The following is a 19,046-nucleotide window of genomic DNA, read 5'->3' on the forward strand; positions in this document are numbered from 1 at the left end:
CCCCCCCCTTGGAGTAGGCCGTAATGAATACTACCTTGGTACTGCTAGGGTTAAGAGGTTAAATTAAACCTCAAAAGCAACAAAAAAAAAAAGTATAGACAGGTCCGATTCTGTAATAGAAAATGCGAAAAATCATATTTTGTGTTTTCAAGCAAGTTACGTTTTTAGTTGGATAGGCAGAATTAACTAAAACAGTATTTTTTTTTTTAAATTGCTCTGTTACTGTGGCTATTTTATTTTTTGTTTATTTGTATATTTCTATTTATTGTTAGTTTCATATAATTTGCATTGCATTTGTGTAACGTATTGAACGTGTGTTATGGATCACTGGAAAAGGGAAGTATGAGAGATTGGAATAGAGAGTGTAGCATAGAAAAAAATAAAATAAATAAGGAAATTGGAATATAACTTATTGTGGGAGGTCCTTAGTTCACCTTGGAGAAGAAGGTGGGATTTTTTGAGATATATAGTATTTAGGATATTTAGGTTAATTATTGTTTGAAAAAGGAAAAAGTAGACAAAAATGTATCCTGCGTTTATGATTTGCTTAGGCTCAGGTCACTATTATATCCAATCATGGATTGATAAGTAAGCTGTGTGTTCCAGCAACCCAATTTATTTAGGCAGCATTGCCGAATAAAGCATTTCTTTCTAATTTGTTATATAGTAAATGTAACAAATTTTCTTCCGGAATGGAGTAAAATTTGTCTTTGATAAAATCACTTGAAAATGATTTTCAAGCGGCTAAATTCAGAAAAGTTTGTTTTTCATTAAATCAATTATTTTTTATAGTATTCTCCAACTGGATTTTTCCATTTAGGATACATTTATAACAAGCATTAAGTCATTTCTTCATATCAGTGTCTAGTTAAATGGTCGTAGATGTCGGAAAGGTATTATTGTGGTTTGAACTCGTCTTTGAGTGTTTGAATAGAGTATTTTTAAAGAAACTACGAGAAGGAGTTTTGTTTATTTGAAATATAATATAATAGCCATTGATTAATGATTATGAATGGATAAATATGAAGTATGAAGGAATTTGGTCTCTAACTAAAGGAGGAAATAAATTTTTGCCTATTGCCATAAACTGTTTTTCTATTAAGAAATTATAGTAAGGGTCCATTGATAATAACTAACAGGTTTCCATTTTGATACAGGATAGGATTAATTTCTACTCAAATTTAGATAGTAGGTGAATGTTGTGTTATAGGCGCTGTGAAAAATCAGAATCATTATTTGTCACAATAAATTAATATAGCTATAATATATACAGATGTATCTGAATAGATAAAGATGTCAAATGTATTATGGTTTGTTAATCGATTTTCGTCATATAAAATAATCGATATTGTCACAAGAAGTTCCAGTACTCAGTCCGTTTATCGTAAACTATCGTATAAAGTAATCACCTTTATCATTTATTGTCTCATAACACTTTAAAAGTAGGAAGATTAATTGATTTATATACATGCCAGGTCCTATTATAACCTACAGTTTTTGCAACTGTTCAAACCTAGAGAACCTCGAAGAGACAAGGAATCCCATAAAAAAGGTTTTTGGTAGGTATGCTATATACTTTTGAATAAAGCTGAAAATCGTAAATATTCAGTTCTTCAATACGCTCTAGTCTATAATAGTTCCTCAAGGAAACAAAAATATTAGTTGATATTTGTTATTTGAAATAATATTTACGTTTATATGTTAAACACCTAAATCAATTATTTCCAATAATGGGATTTGGGTACGAACTTCTGTCTTCAAAAATTTATAAATTAAGTCGACAATGTATTTGTTAAATGACTTTAAATGTGTATACAAAAACCGACATTTTAGAAAACCGGTTTTCGAATAGTAATTTATCCAGAAAACCGGTTTCGACCGGTTTCGAATTTTTTATAAAAAAAATTTTTGGCTCGAATATTCGTGTAATTCGAATAAAATATTTTAACAGAAACTTTAGAGTGATTAAAAGCAGTTTTTGACTGAAATTATTTACTGTTCAATTTTATTGATAGTAAAATTTGTTTATGCAATTTAGTAGAACAAAGAAATAATAGTTGACCAGGATTGTTGTTTATGCATAATTTTCACATATAAGGAAGTAAATATTTTTATAATAGTGAATCGAGTTATTCAGCAAAGGGTTCGAATAAATAAAAACAATATATCTTTATAACAACCATATTATTTTTTTAAAAACAATGTTATTAGATACAGATACATACTTATTAAAAACAATTAGAAAATATATAACTGTGTATTATATAATGTAAATTATAATCAAAGCCGAAAGACCAGAGTAAATAAAGTTTATGCATACACAATTATTAAAATCAATTTTAGTTTTAAAGACAATTAAGCAAAGGACCTAGTATTTTCAATTCCGGGCAATTTTAATACAAATTTAAATCTTCTATTTATTTTTTTGTTTAATGAAATATGATTTCAGAAAACAGAGGACGTCTATCGATTTGCTATTTAGCCGTGTCCTTAGTTTATTCACAAAATTCCCCGAAATAGAAAATACCCTCTCACTTGCAAACGAAGTGTTATTCATAAATTGAAAACCGATATTTTCTACTAAAAAACTGGTTTTCGAATTTCATAATTTTCTCAAAAAAACCGACAAACCCTAGGTGCCATCTTTCCAAAATCAAATTGTTCCATCCAAATTACCTCCACGCCTTTAAGGATATCTCTTTATATCTAATCTATTTCCAATAATAGGATTTGGGTACGAACTCCTGTCTTCAAAAATTTATAAAATAAGTTGACAATGTATTTGTTAAATGACTTTAAATGTTTATACAAAAACCAACATTTTAGAAAACAGGTTTTCGAATAGCAATTTTTCCAGAAAACCGGTTTTAACCGGTTTCGAATTTTTATAAACAATTTTTTTGCTCGAATATTCTGTAATTCGAACAAAAAATTTTTATCAGAAAATTTATAGTGATTAAAGCAGTTTTTGACTGAAATTATTTACTGTTCAATTTTATTGATAGTAAAATTTTTTTTATCTCTTTATATCTAAATTTCCTTATATCCATCTGGTCCTGATCTTTGCTACAATGTAATAGTTGGGATGGGCACTGACCATGTAGTTGGTCTGGGAAACCTTGTCCATCAGATCCCTATGTAGATGAGGACTAGCCTTCCCTCCCGGCTCCAGGATCAATACCGTCCTGTGATTAAATGGACACGGCAATCAAGCTTTGACTGTTGCAGGAATACCTTATTAAGAATCACCCAGGCTCCACAGTTGTATGCCTGTGGTTATTTTGTCGCAACACTTTCAATTTTGTTTTACATTGTGTTTGGATATGTTCAATTTCTTATACTTTTTTTTTGTTTAAATCGAAGTGCTGATGTTTATTATTACTCATATTTGTTTAAGGTCAGAAATATGAATCTGAACTGATCTCTTTCTTTATTTTTACGTTTAAATATTAATAGTTTGTGTCAAGTCCTCTGTATCCAGCAACCGATGTACTGTACAACTACCTAACATCACATAATGCAACTTTTTCTTATCGATTTTATACCTCCCCTACCGAACCAAGCAGGATGTTGCTGTACCGGTGTATAATTTCATTATTTGTCTAGGACATTCAAAGTCCCTCCAGAATAGAATAATTTGCACATGTAGTGAGACCTAAAGAAAATAGAAATTTTAGTTACATCTATAAGAAGAAAATAGTACAGATAATAGCTTAATATAGGCTTTTGCTCATTTCTGAACAATTTGGCAGAATGGTTCTTGTGAGACGGCTAACCGTCCATAGTATTTAATAATGCGTTTGTATTTCAGAGAAATCCCATCAAATCACCTTTACCTTTCGTCGTAAACCTACTGACTGCCCTACAGTTTCATTTAACGATGTTACTCTTACCCCTGTCGAACAGATCCGCTACCTTGGACAAGCGATTAACCTGAAATCCTCACACCAGACTGAAAAGACAAGAAACTATTTCGACTATTACAGCACTTACTAGACAAACGGTCTAAACTTCCAACACATTACAAAAGACTGATCTACATGACTGTAATAAGGCCAATCTGGACTTATGGAGTTGAGCTTTGGGGCTCCACTAAACCTTCCAATTCCTCTCGTATTCAATCCTTACAATCCAAAATCCTTCGTAAAATCCTCAATGCTCCTTATTTGGTCACAAATAAAATCATACATAAAGACCTTAACCTCCTAGTTTCTAATCTTGCATCCTCTTCCATTCCTGACAATCCTCCGAGGCGCCTGAAAAGATGGCCACGAGACCAGCTAATGTAAAATGTCATTAGAGTGCTACCAATGGGTAGTTTCTCTACACGCCTGTAACACTCCAATTTAACTTAGATCAGATTTACTAAATGTATTATAACGTACAGTTGTAAATAGCAATAAACAAATAATAATAAAAAAAATTCAGAGACCACGAGTTAAAAAAATGAATTTATCTTGATAATACGTGATTTATTAATTTACATATATTGAAAATATTAATGAAATGAAATGAAGGAATTATTGTATTCTGGCGAATGGAGATAGGAAGAGAATTTCAGAAGGTTGCTCATATGACAAAGAATTTGCTAAAGGAGGGGGTTCTATTGAAAGGCATATATAAATCGATCGGTTGGGATCTGGTTTTTAATGAATGGATAGATGGTCGTAGAGTGAAGAGATTAAGGATATAAGTAGGTTTTTTAATTCTAAAGACTTGGAAAAGGAAAACCTCAAGGAGGTATTGCCTTCGGGAGGTTGGATAGTCACTTCTACTGGGTATACCAGTGGGAGACATAAGAGCGACTGGGAAACCCGAAGATTTTTTTTAATTAAATACTTTTTATTTATTGAAAGATATTACAATCTGCCACACAGTTCTGGACAATAAGTAATAGTGATGAATGATCATATTCATACTAAAATAAGAATAAAAATAATTAAATGAATGAAAAAAAAAATCTCTCTTGAAATATATACAAATAGAAGGATAAACAAAATGAACATAATCAAACTATGTGTATGAAAAAAATAAATAAATAAAATTACTTAATGGGGAAACCCGAAGATAAATATTAATATGTATTTATATGAACATCCTAGCTCAACAAACGGATAGTTACGGAAAATTAAATATATTTATGATAATTATATAAATTTAAGGTATACATTGATAGGAAAGACTCTCTAAAATCAACTCTCGTATTTAAGAATGCGTTAATGTTTATAGAGCACATGTTTATAATTACAATCATATTGAAAAACCTTGACATCCTTTTGAGTATGAATCAAGAATACAGATTCATATTCTTGATTTATATTCATTTGAATTTTTAAATTAAGTCTGGCATCGTTTAGTGAAGAGTTAGGTGTCACAATAGCTGAATCATATCCTTTCATTTGTCATGGACTAGGAATCGTCTCGGATTTTTAGCGTTTCCCGTCTTCTGAATCAAATTCCTATCCACTTTCTACATTCCGAAGTTGGTAATTGCATTCCTGTTACAAGATCGCGAACCCGTAGTTGGATACTACACTTTCGTTCGTGAAGTGTATCCTCGATCAACTAATCAAATTTAGTATATAGAACTAAGAAAAAGAAATAAGTAAGAACTGAATGAAAGAGAACGTAAAGAAAATCATTATGTATATTTTTAAAAAAATGCTATTACAATATAATTTATAGTTACCTATATGACTAGATTTAAAAAATATAATTGTTAAGATTTTGGTTGAATATTGCTTCTGTGCTTCTTTGGTGGGTGTTCTTTTTATCCTTGAAATATTTTATATTCTTTATAAATATAATTCAAAATTGTTTATTTTTAATACCTTTAGAGTGCTACCAATGGGTATATTCTCTATAGTCATATCATTACTCACCACTCGGCTTTTTTTTATGTCGTTTACAGTTGAAAATATCGATGAGTATTTAAAAAGAAAATTATAAAATACACTTTTTTTTTTTCTAATCATGTATTTGAAAAAAATATGGTACTTCATAATCTGATGTAATTTTCTTTCCTGTCGACTTTGCCAGGCGCTTGAATTAACCATACCGTATAAATAGCTATCTGCAAATGAAGTGACTTCCAGTATATTATAGAAGCCGGGCATTGCAGGATGCATCCGCTAATAAGTTTAATAATCTCAACTCAAATGTCCTGTTTGTAAAATATATAGATTTATTTTATAGCGTTGTAATACTTTTAACAGTATTTGAATTTTATAGGAAGATAGTCAGGGTGGCGGTTAGTAAAGATATCAAAATAGAAAAAGAAAACTATTTATTGTTGTTAAAACTATTAATGTTTATAAAGTATATAAAAAAGAATTATAAACATAAAAATTGTTTTGAAATGTTTTTATTTCAATGTTTTATTAATTCAAGAATTTTTGTATCTTGTTTTTTTCATTTAGCCCTGACGAAGCCTTGCAAAGTTGGGCGAAACGTTGGTTAACAATAAATAATTTTCTTTTACTATTTCGATACTTTTATTGTCCGCTACCCGGAGTCTTCCTACAATCTACTTTATACAGTCAATTATCTTCTTCCTGTGTTTGTATTTCTTTTAAATAGATTTATTTAAAATTATATATCGCTCACTTGTAACTAGAATGTCATCATTTAAATTTGTTCATATTAAAATCGTCTGTTCGGTTATATTTCTTAATGAAAATAAAAACCCGATTTTTTGTTTCAAAATAAATCTGAATAGCAATATATTTTATGTTAGTTTCTATTACTTAAAATGTTTCTGATTTATGAATAAATTATCAAAAAATATGAGTGAACCATACCCTGAAGACATTTTTTTTGCAGACTGCAAAAACTAATCCACTTTTTAATTATACTTTGTGTTCAAAAACACCTTGGAAGTGATTCGGATTCGTTTTTGTGTTCATGTATATGTTCACGGTTTTTCTTTCCCTGTAACTTACAGTTTTTACGGGATAAGTATTTTTTACGGGATAAGTATGTTTTACGGGATAAGTATTTTTTTTCATTCCATTATTGTTACTTGTATAGTACTGTTTTAAATTTTGATATTTACTGCATTTCTTGTTATCATATTTCCTTTAACAGTATTTAAAAAATCTTAAAGAAAAACATTCTCCTATTTAATTAGGAATAAACAAACAAACGCTGATTGAAGGATGAAACTTTTGTCTGATCACAATAAATATTGCGTTTTTATATTTGCATCTTCAATATAAGATCTCAACCTATCAATTTCTTCATCTAGTGTCTTTGAAAAATCCTTCATTATTTGTGCTATCTTGTTTTGGAATATCTTACGTTTCTCCATTTGTTGAATTCTACCTAGCCTCATTAAAATTAATATTTTTTTTTCCTCCGACTCATTTATTCCACAGTATACTGTAAGTTTTGGTCACGGAGAAGTCTTATAAATTTAAAAAATAATCCAGTTTAAAAGTGCTAACTTCTATGATAATGATTAATGTTGTAACTACAGTATTAATATTTTTATTATTATTTTATTCTCATTTAAGTTGAATCATTTCATTGTATAATACGTGAATTAAGTCTTCGGAAAGATAACTCATAAGAACCGTTAATGACTTCTCCACGTATTTTCTTTCATTCTCATGCTTTCTTTTTAGTATATTCTCACTATCCTATCAAGACACGGTCTTCCACTCCGATCCTGAAGGCTACTTCAGGATTGAATTATGTCCTGCTCCATGACAGCTTGTAAATCTTGAACCAAGACATCTCAATTTATTGGATTTCTCTGTGTCGACTGTTCGACACTTCTTAGGCATTCTTTAAAACATTTTATTCTCTTCGAGTATAATGATGCATAACATTGTCTTTTGAATTCTGGGTTTAAGAGAAGTGTATATGGTTAAGATTTATTCCAAATTTTGATGTGTTATATTATCCATAGGTTATGAATTTTTTAGTAAGATGTTTAAATTATATTTCAATATTTCAAATATTTATTTGATTATTTTGTCATGAACTGAACTTGATTTCGATTCCTTACCCTTTGGAATAAGTAAATTACTGGCTTAAAAAATGATAAAATATTCATCTATTTACACGTTGTATTTTTTAAAATTTATATCCCACCTAATGCCTGTAATTCAACAGTCTCTGTTTCGACCAAAATTTCAGTGTTTCGGCAACATTGATCTCTCCAAATTATATTGAACCACCATAAAACAATTGTGTCTATGTCAATGTTCAAAACTCATACAGATAAATCTGTAATTTGAATTTTTTTCTGTGTTTTTAGAAATGCCCGGTTAGAGATGAGAAGATTCTCACCGAAATCAGGTACACACTTAAATTTAGTTTTTTGTTAACAATTTTGTTTATAGTTTTGCCATTTCATTATCTCATTTCCATTACGCATTGATAATAATCAATTATCATTACTCATTTGAATTTTTCGATTTATTTTTTTCTGTTTTTTTTTTATTTTTTTATTCATTCCCCAGTTTCTGTTAATTTCCGTCATATTGGAAACTTTGTCTATAAAAAAAAGAAATGAAAATAAAACAGGCAAATTTAGGAACGGTTTTCTCAAAATTCCGAAAAATTTTTTAATGATTTTATATGTTGTTATTGTAGGTTTTTTTTTATTTTATCTAAAAATTAATTATTTTTCCTAGAGTATTATTACATTAAAGAAAAATTTCATCCTGATGATGGTTGAATTTTCAACTTAATAAAATACTTAAGAAAATAATGCCTTCATTGTTAAAATTCATAGTCAGTTTTTTTAAATTAACAAATGTAAAACTTTTAATATTCACCATATGTCATTAGTAATCATATTCTCATGTGCACATTTGGGTAACGTTGGTATTTTAAAGTAATCTATTTTTAGTTGTTATTTTGTTTATTTCTTTCTTTCGAAGAAATTTATTTTTAAATTAATCAAATCTGTTGTATTACGTCCCACGTTTTATACCATTTTTTTATTGTACATTTATTTAATTATTAAATAAATTATTCTGTTTTATTTAATCATATGCTCCTTCTATTCATTTTTTAATCATATCATATCTCACAATTCACATTCATTAATTAATATGTTTTGTTTTAATTACATTTAATGCTAATTATATGTGTTGTTTGTGATAATTTTTAATTTTAATTGTGATAAACTTTCATTGGACTTATATGTTTATAGAGAAGAGCAGAAAAAATTGGTAATTTTTGTTAAGTACCTTGAATGTTTGTATGATATATGTTGATTGATGCATGTTACTCTCAATGTTGTGTTTACATTTGACTTCCTCTAAGGCTTGTTTTTCTGTTTATTTCCTCCTTTTTTAGTGATTTCAATTATTGAAACAATGATTGCTTGATTTGATGTTTTTAAATTTTATTTTACCAGTAAAATGTCTTTTCTGTGTTTCATTAGTTTCTTATTTTTATTTAGATTCGAAGAATCAACAGGATATTCTATAATTATTATGTTTCTAATTTTTTAAAAAATTATTATTTCATTTCGCCGGCTCTTCTGTGTTCATTTATGCCTCCTTCACTGAAGTCCAGTTTTATTATTTAAGCGTTGATTCCTTTCGTTTATCAACTACTGATTTCCTGTTCCTTATTTATGTATATAACATAAATTCGACATTAAAGTTCTGTCAATAGCCAGAGTGTTTGCACCTTTTGCGTTCTTATCAGCTCAGTACTAGTAACGCTGTGGGAGAGGGCTGCGCTGGGATCTCGAACAGCCCCGCTGTGCCACTCACGCATTGGTGATAGAACAGACTTAAAGTTCGCCATGATACATGTGTAAATATTAGGGGTTTTCATGTTGTGTTAAATGTAAACTGTTTTACCGTATAAGTATAGCATTGTGAGCGACCTAGTCATGTTACATGCATAAGAGCTCCTTGTTGTCCTGAGCAACTTGTTTTATAACCTTTTCTTTCAAAACTTCTGAACATGCATTCAAACTGTTGAGCTTCTAACTTGTGAGGAAGAGAATCAAGATGAGCTAATTGGCAACTATCATTACATTATTATTGTCATTCATTGCTGTATTAGTTAAAACATCCAAAATAATAATACACAATCAAAACACCAACTACGAGCAATTAACCTAACAATAACAAACAAAACGGTGACGAGCTCAGCTGGTCTGTTGCGTGACGTCATTTGCAATTTAACAGACCTAGTAACAGACTCTCAATCATGTTATATGTTATGTCTTTTTAACATGGTTAAAGTAGGAATTATTTCTCCATTTAACACGCTTTAACATGTTAAACTAAAGATCATGAAACCCCTATTGTACATAATAGAATATGGATGTAATTTTTTTTTGTTATTAGATTTTGTTCGAAATGTTCATTTTTACTTGTTTTATTTTATTTTTGTTGAATTATGTTTTTATTTTTATTCTGTTTATCTTATTTTATTTTTTCATTATATATATGAAAGCGTGTGTATTACGAATGTTATCATTAACATCATTACTGTGGCAGATTGTAATATTTATCAATAAATAAGAATTTTAAATTAAAAAAAAAAATTGTGTGTTCCTACCCTCTCTATTCTGCTTCGTTTGACATGCTTCGTTATGGGAAACATTTTAACAAAGGGTAGGGGTTCATAACTTATTATTCATGAACCACTTTATCTGGTCGATTTATTATGAATTAACAATTCGTTTTTTATATTGGTAAGTAACTGTCATCATGTATATGTATTTAAATAGATAAAGAAGGTATATCCCATTTTTTATATACCGAAACTATACATTCATTCACACAAATACTTATCCTTATATTGATCTTAGTTAAGCTGCATGAAGTTTCATTTGGTAGTGAAGTCGATTCCGTTACCTCTTGGATGTATTCTGCGCTCAAAACTTTATATTTTCCAATATCAAGATATATTTTCAAACGAGAATTCATATAGAAAATCTAATTTAAATATGCTGTTATATTGGTGATTTTTCCGATCTATCTATGATTTATCAGTTTTTATTATCATATACAGACCAAAACCGTAAAATAATGTTACCATATTTAGGCGATTTACGCATCGGATCGAAAAAATAACGCTTATAAAATATTTTTTAAATTCAATTTTCAAGAAAATCATACGCTAATAATAAGTCCATTAGAAACTACCTAGTTTTGTTCTCTGGAAAAAAAAAAAAAAAATCGAAGAGGTTCCAAACTTCACTACCAAATGATTCAGCACATATAAAACCTAATTTCATTTGTAAATTCTCAAAAGCCATGAAAAAGAGTAGTGTTAATCGAATTTTGAACATTCTGTATTGTTAGTGTTTAAACAGACTTAGGAAAAGTGTTTTTAAAATAGAAAAGAATTTGACCTTTATTTTGTTTAATAAAGAAATCTCAAGAGTTTGATTATCAACTGGCCAATGTGAGAGTGAAGATTTATTAAAGCAACTAAAAATTATTCATTTAAATACCAAAACGTATTAACTTCATTTCCATTAGAAATTACTAAGTTTTGTGTACTGGAGAAAAAATTTAATTTCTACAATTTCCTTGTATAGACTGTTAGTGGTTGCTCTTTAAAAATGATGGCATTTTTTAATTTAACTTTTGATTATCAATATCTCTTGAATGAGTTGATGGTGTTATGTAATTTAAGACAGGCCTCTAACGATTAATTTTAAAAAGCTTACTTTATTAATAATGATAATTTTTAAGTATCTCTATGATTGAGAGAATGCATGACTATATCTCCAGTGCCGCTTGACAAGCTCATCACTAATGCCTCTTTATCCCGATCAGTCCTCGAGAGCGTCTTATCTATGGTCGCTTCGAGTTCCCACGGTGCTTATCTCAAAGACCGTTTGTTTTATGTCTTTAACTACTACGTGGCTTTCCAATGATAGAAATTTTAAAATAATATGTTCAATGTCTTACTTAATAATACTATAGTAGTGTAAAGGTGACTCACAACCTGTACACACAGGTATACCGGTAGTAAACCTTGGTGATTCAGTTCAAGGGAATGGATTAAGGTATCCATCTCTCCGGGTATTTTTTTATGTAGTTGTTCTGATTAACTAGTTTCACGGCAATTATTAGAAATAATTGAGAGCAACTACTAGCAAAAAAATGGCCATTTGGACATTTCAAAACTAATCCTTGAGCCTTTCAGACTGCAGAAAATTACTAAAATCTTACTTCAATAGACAAATAAAGATACTATTCACTATAAAATAATTCCAAATATCGTTATAGACAAACATTGCAACTCTTTTAATTGAGTTAGTAGATTTTCATTGCCTACCACCGATATAGTGACTCATTGATACGTTTTACTGATTAGTTATTTTCTGGATTTTTAAGGGATTCGAGGAAGGAATTTATTATATTTCTGGAATATTCCAGCGACCTTATGGAAACACAGAAAATATTAAATCTTATTTTGTTTTCAGGATACAAACGTGTCCTCAAAGTGTTACAAATCTGATAAGGTACACTTTAAATGAGAACATAATTCAAATATATAATTTGATTATGTTTATTTTAAACCAAAAAAACACTTATTATTTCTAGCAACAGTTACTTGCTGTTTACATTCTAAATTCTTGTTAAAAAAGAAGATAGTATGTATTAAGTGCGGGGGAGCTTGGTGGCATTTGTTCGCCTTAAATATAATTTAATAAATTATAATTAAAAAAATACAAATCTTTACAACTATAATATGGCTGTTACTAGACCAACGGTTGTGCAAGGAGGTGATTTGGTCGGAATTACGCTCGACCTCCATATTTTTACCCACTTAATGAGGATAAGTGGATCCCGAGGGCTGACCCACGGTCACAGTTCCGAAAATAATTATCTGCCTTTGCCCGAATCGAATCCGAGTCCTTGGTGTTATAAGCTAATGCCTTACCAATGAGCTACTTACTCCCCAATTATAATATAAGAAAAATCATTTCTTATTGTAAATTATATGTGATAGGATAAGATATAATTTAATTTATCTTTAATTTTTTATACAATGTTAGAAATAGTTTGGACTGTTTCATCGAGTGTTCACAAAAAAATTTCTTTTCAACTATGCATTTTAACCTTCCTTCTAATTAATTTTTTTGATCTTTTTATTTATTTTAATATTTAAATTGATTTTACCTAAAGTAAAAAGGTCTGCCAAAAACGTTTCTTGTATTTTTATTGCTTCCTTAATCACCTATATTTTGATGCGTGACTATTTTGTGTAAGCGTAGGCGAAATTAGTGAACAATAATTTAATATTGGATTATTGTTACTCCACATCTCAATTGTTAAGTCCTTCTATCATTGGGCTAAATTGAAATTGTTTAAATCATTCATTTTTGCATATTTATCTTTTGATATATGGCTTATATAAAGAATTGACAAATGGAACGAACGGAAACAAATTTTTTTCTTGATTTCTAAAACTTGAAATAGGAGTAGAAAATTGTGGATAACAAAATCTAATCCAAGAATTCCAATAATCGATAGTTTTTTTTATATATATATATTATTATGTTGTAGAAAATAAATTTTCAATCTCAAGGATGCTTTGTGTGTTCTTCCTCTGATCCTATGTATTTTAGATTATTTCTTATATATTTAAACTTCCTACTTCCCAAAAATGTTTATTTTTCCTCACAAAAAGTAGACTAGATGTTAACTAGGAAAAGATACTAGTCTAGGCATTCCCTAGTGACCTCGCAGTATCTTAAGGTTTTAAACCAATTTGGTACGATTCTCAATTAACTCATTTCAAATTGTTAAAAACCCTATTAGGTCGAATCAAGCTTACCTTTTCCTTCACAAATAGATCAAATGTGGCAGTTAAACCCGAGTTCTTGCCTTTAAATTGATTTCATCCTTAATTGAGGATTAGAAAAAATAAAGGAATTATTTCAGTGCTATTTTACTAGAATAAATATCAAGGTTTCATTCGCGTTTAAATGTTTCCTTATTTCACTTCTAACTTCTTAATCATGACAGATAGGTTTAGTGTGGTAACATATTCTTATGTTTATATGTATATTCAGTTAATTGTAAATGTTTGAAGCGATAGTTGATATTCTCTAAAAACAAATATTTTAAAAGTCTATAAGAGAATCACTTTTAGAGGTAAAAATCATATCGTGAGGGTGGTTGAGACAGCGATGTATCGCCATGCAGGGTGGCTTGGCTGTCATCATCTGATGATATTATTTGATAATGTGAAGTGGAGGGATCCTTGTATTGATCCTTGAGTTACTCCATCTTTCATCCAGTTGAAAGATATTGTGCTCATCTGGAGAATGTTGTGTATTTTCTTTACTGTTGTGATTATTAAACTAGTTCGTTGTTATCCAATTGGAAAGCTTTAATTTGAATTTTTATTTTCTGTTCAAAAAAATCAAAATATTTTTGATATCGCTATTCTCCCCATTTTACTGTAATATATTTACTAATTCGGTAATATACTTGTGCAAATAATTTAATTAATTATTTATGGAAAGTATATTTTTATGACATCGTCGATGTATTCTTAGAGTCTAATTTAACGTAAATACATTTTTATAAATCTGTTAGATGAACTTTACTTATTTATTTATTATATTCCTGTCTCAATGTTATGTACTTACACATTCATGGTAAACTATGCTATTAATTTGATTTAAAAAAAAAATTATTTCTTATAAAAATCTGAACCCCTGCACAATTTATATTTCAGTATACGCAATCACGCTGAAATATATATACTTTTTATTACCCAGTGCATAGCTAAAGAGTTTTAGCTTAAGAGACAATTTTATTGTTAAACGCGTCTTTCTGGCCTAATCTGGATTGTACTAGCAATGAATAAATTTTTAATTCTTAACGAAGGCTCCTAACCCAACACTGAAAATATGTAAATTTAAGGTATGAATTTTTTTTTTCGTATCTATAAAATGTTTACAGTGTTATATCATTTGCGCGGGAATTTTTTATTTATTCTAAGCTGTTGCTATGCGCAAACTGTTTCAGATTTCGCACCTTGTTTAACATAAAAAATAAATACGTGTTATGCATCTAAGAAAAATTAAAATGCTGATATTAAACTCGATCACTCTATTCACTCCAGTAGGGGTATTCATAATACTGTGTTAAATTTATGTAATTTATATAAAAATGTTTTACCATGTTAAATGTCATAAGTATAGCATTGTGAGCAGCCCTATTTATAGTCATGTTAAATAGTAAATGCAAAGAGGTCCTAGCGGATTTTCTGAGCAACTTGTTTAGTAACCTTTCCTTCCAAAACTTCATGTTATTGTTTACTTCTATGTTTTGATTAAAGTAATTTATTATAACATACTTAAAAGAAGTGTAAAAGTTTGACTACTGATTGTATTTTTTAAAAAGTCTAAAACACAAGACAAAAGAAAAAAAAACACAAACTACGAGTAATTAACCTGATACAACAAATAAACCGGTGACAAGCTCAGCAGGTCTGTTTCATGACGTCATTCTCTATTTAACAGACCTAGTAACAGACTCTCAGCCATGTTACATGTTATATTGTTTTAACATGGTAAAAGAAGGAAATATTTCTCCATTTAACATAACCTTTTCCATTTAACACGCTTTAACATGTTAAACTAAAGATCATGAATACCCCTAGTGTAAGATTTATTTCTGGAGGCAAACCATTGGATGGCTAATTGTGTGTTACTTATTCGTTTTGTTTTTTTTCGTTTTTCCTTGTTCTTTTACTCAGCCTTCAGTTTTCTTTGCTATGATTTCTAAAAAATATAATTACAATAAATACCATAGATAATATTAAAAGATTTTTAAGTGTATTTGAGTGCTCACCAGCTGTTCTAACTGTTCCAAGAACCTTCTTCGAGCTTCCAGAAGGTTGACGGTGTGTTTTTTTCCCTCACTATAATCTATACTGCCGCCCGTCTGTCTACTTATCCCTTCGCTGGAATTTATTTTAATGGTTCTCTATTTTTTTGACCATCTCACCTTTGGTAAAGGTAGGTAGGAAAGAAGTTTTCAGTGGCTTATTAGAGATCTGTTAAGGTTTGCACGTTATATGTTCTTTTTAGTGCTTATTTCCATTAGATGGATTCAGTAAGTTGATACATTTTGAGTATGCATGCTGGCTTGTAGTAGTAAACATAAGATCTCCATTTTGAGACATTTTTTTTTTTTAAGAATAAAATCAAAATTTGGCCTATAACACATGTCCAGATAGTACAAAAGCCGGGAAGAAAAAAAGGCAGTTATTTCACCCCAATTTTTTATTACTTTAATGAAAACTATGTATAATTACTAGTCAAACTGAGGAGTCTGCCAAGTATAGGTAGGGAGAATAAAAAATGGTGGCTATTTCAATTCCTTAAACAGCATTATGTTTTCCATGCGGAGCTCTATATTTCAAAAATTACCAACGACAATAGTAAATCTAATAGGATTTTTTTAAAAAGAAGAGTAAATTTGCTAAAATATTAATCCTAATAGAGCTATTTACGTTCAATAGTTCTCGAGATATAGCTTTTTAAAAAGTAATATTTCTTAAAAAATCTACTTCATTTATAGTTGTTCGAACAATCAGTTTGATTTATAAAAAACATTATTTCAGAAACTATAAGACGTACAATATCCGTCAGCACTCAAATAAAAGCAAGTTAAATATACTATAACATAGTTTATAACGCTTATCTTTGTTGGAGTAATAGTTTTTATGATATTCGACAAAGTAAAATCACAAAATGTTAATTTCTAGTTGTTCGTATAAAATGTTTGATTTTTGAAAAAATATATCTCTAGACTCATAAGACGCACATACGTCTGCCAACACTCAAAATTAAAGAAATTTAACTTACTCTAAAGTAGTTTATGACACTTATCTTTGTAGGTGTAGTAATTTTTATGATATTCGCATATATATATATATAAATTTGTCCGAACAACTATAAATCAATTCATTTTAGCAAATATCATGAAAACTACTATTACTACAATAATAAACAATATAAACTACTACATAGCTTTAATTTGATTACTAATAGACATCTGTTCGTTAAATGGTTTTTGAGATATAGATTTTTCAAAATAAATTCACTAACTACTTATCTTTCACTACGTTCTGTACAACATTTTTATGAAATATTGCTTTCTAAAAAGCTATATGTCGAGAACTACTGAACATAAATAGCTTTATTAGGGCTTATATTTCAGCAAATTTACTCTACTTTAAATGATGTTCTCTTAGATTTTCTATTATTGTTGGTAGTTTTAAAGATGTAGAGCTCAGAATGTAAAATTAATTATTTTTAACGTTTTGAAACAACCGCCATTTTTATTCCCTATACATATGCTTGGCAGACTCATCAATTTTGACCAGTAATCATACATAATTTTCATTAAAGTAATAAAAAATAGGGGTGAAATAACTGCCTTTTTTCTCCTCTTGGGCTCTTGTACTAAGAGGTCTTCATATTTTAATCAAAACCGTATAAAATCTAGCCAAAATGATTTACTCTTGATGATAAACCAACATTATCTGTTCTTTGCAAATTTTGGTTAGAGTATAATGCATACCGTTCTGATTCTAACTACTATTATTTATTTCTAAAAAGTAGGAGTTAGGTAACTAACATCTCATAACATAAAATTAACATAACATAAAACAGTTTTTCTTTCTCTAATTTAGAAAATAAGTCAGATTTAAAGTATCGCGAAACTTATATTCAATTCAATTGTTCAATTTTACAATCTTTATGAATAAAAATATTCAACTATAGTTCTCGCAATCAGTTATTTCATAAGAGAAAAAATCTCAGTGGAATATAAAAACTTTCCTATTCAATTAACCGTCAGTTTCATGATGAAATAGGAATTATAATTATTCTTGAGTGTCATACCTTAGATAATAAGTGTTTTAAATTAATCGTCTATAATAAAATTTAATATCTTTATCGTGACGAAACGAAAATAAAGAATATTAATTTATCCTCAAACCTTCCCCTGTATAATTAGAAAAATTAGTTGTTTTTTTTACTGATTTCTAAATACGGGGAGAATTTCCTTTAGCCTTATCATCCTTTAACTAAGGCCGTAGGATTGGATGCACTGGTATCGACCTAGCAGATATGGCATTGACCCATTTTGCATAATAAATTTGCAGTCAAATGGCGTGTCGCTTCCCTTCCATTGTCTGCTTAATGGTTGGGGCCGGAGGAAATTTGGGATGGGTTAGTAATCAATAGTTGAAACGGAGACTGAATAGTTGAATATAGTTCGAGATTTCGTCTTATAATTATACTGTTTGGGAGTAGCTCATTGGTAAGGCACTGTCCTACAAACTCTAAGGACCCGGGGTTCCCTGTGCTAGCTGTAGCCGTGAGTTAGCCCTGTGGGGTAAAAATCTGGCGGTTGAAAATGATTCTGACCAAAGCACCTCCTTGCATTGGTCTAGTAACAGTACTTGTTTATAAAGTAATCGTTCATGGTCTGTTGTGGTACAAATTAAATTTTTAAAAAATTATACTGTTTAATCAGTATATATATATATATATACAATATATATATTATATAAATGTTATATAAAGCTATATTTATCTATGTTGGCGGTCGTAAATTAACGCAATTTAGCGCTTTTATTGATCATGGATAAGTTATTTATAAGACCACTGTACAATGTACACTTGGGATACTAAAAACTGGGTAATTAATCTTTAAAAACACTTTTTTTTCTCAGTTCTGTTTATTCACCAACATGGAACGTTTTTTAATGAACATTAGGCAATGACATAAGTAACTTTATAAATTTTATTTAATGTTTTAATATGTAAATTTTTTGGATATTGATTCAATTACTTAATGTAGATAAATTAGTTTTTACAATAGAGGCAACATTACGGATAAATAATTTAATTTTTTTTTTCACCCAAAATAAGAACGTAATTTTCGTAAACATAATAGAAAGGCATTTTATTTCAGGTTTCTAACCATAAAATTGTACAGGAATCATTTATGTAGACGAATTGATTTCCCCGCTTGATGCAAAATTATGGATAACTCCATTTTTTTTTTTAAATTATC

General features: G+C 29.2%; 1 protein-coding gene across 2 annotated transcripts in view; it reads left to right on the forward strand.

Annotated features, from left to right (window-relative positions):
* The window catches only part of LOC106687562 (transcriptional regulator ATRX homolog), a 157,096-nt gene that overhangs the window by 27,192 nt on the left and 110,858 nt on the right, over positions 1-19,046 (forward strand). Inside the window, exon 2 of one of the 2 annotated variants that reach the window (XM_014431523.2) lies at positions 8,264-8,304. The exons of the other annotated variant lie outside the window; for it this stretch is intronic. Within the exon in view, the coding sequence (XP_014287009.1) occupies positions 8,264-8,304 (41 nt within the window). The remainder of the gene's footprint in view (positions 1-8,263; positions 8,305-19,046) is intronic. 2 annotated transcript variants of the gene reach the window in all.

This window comes from Halyomorpha halys, unplaced genomic scaffold, assembly GCF_000696795.3.
Source record: "Halyomorpha halys isolate HHAL.00 unplaced genomic scaffold, Hhal_1.1 Scaffold981.1, whole genome shotgun sequence".
Classification (NCBI taxonomy): Eukaryota; Metazoa; Arthropoda; class Insecta; order Hemiptera; family Pentatomidae; genus Halyomorpha; species Halyomorpha halys.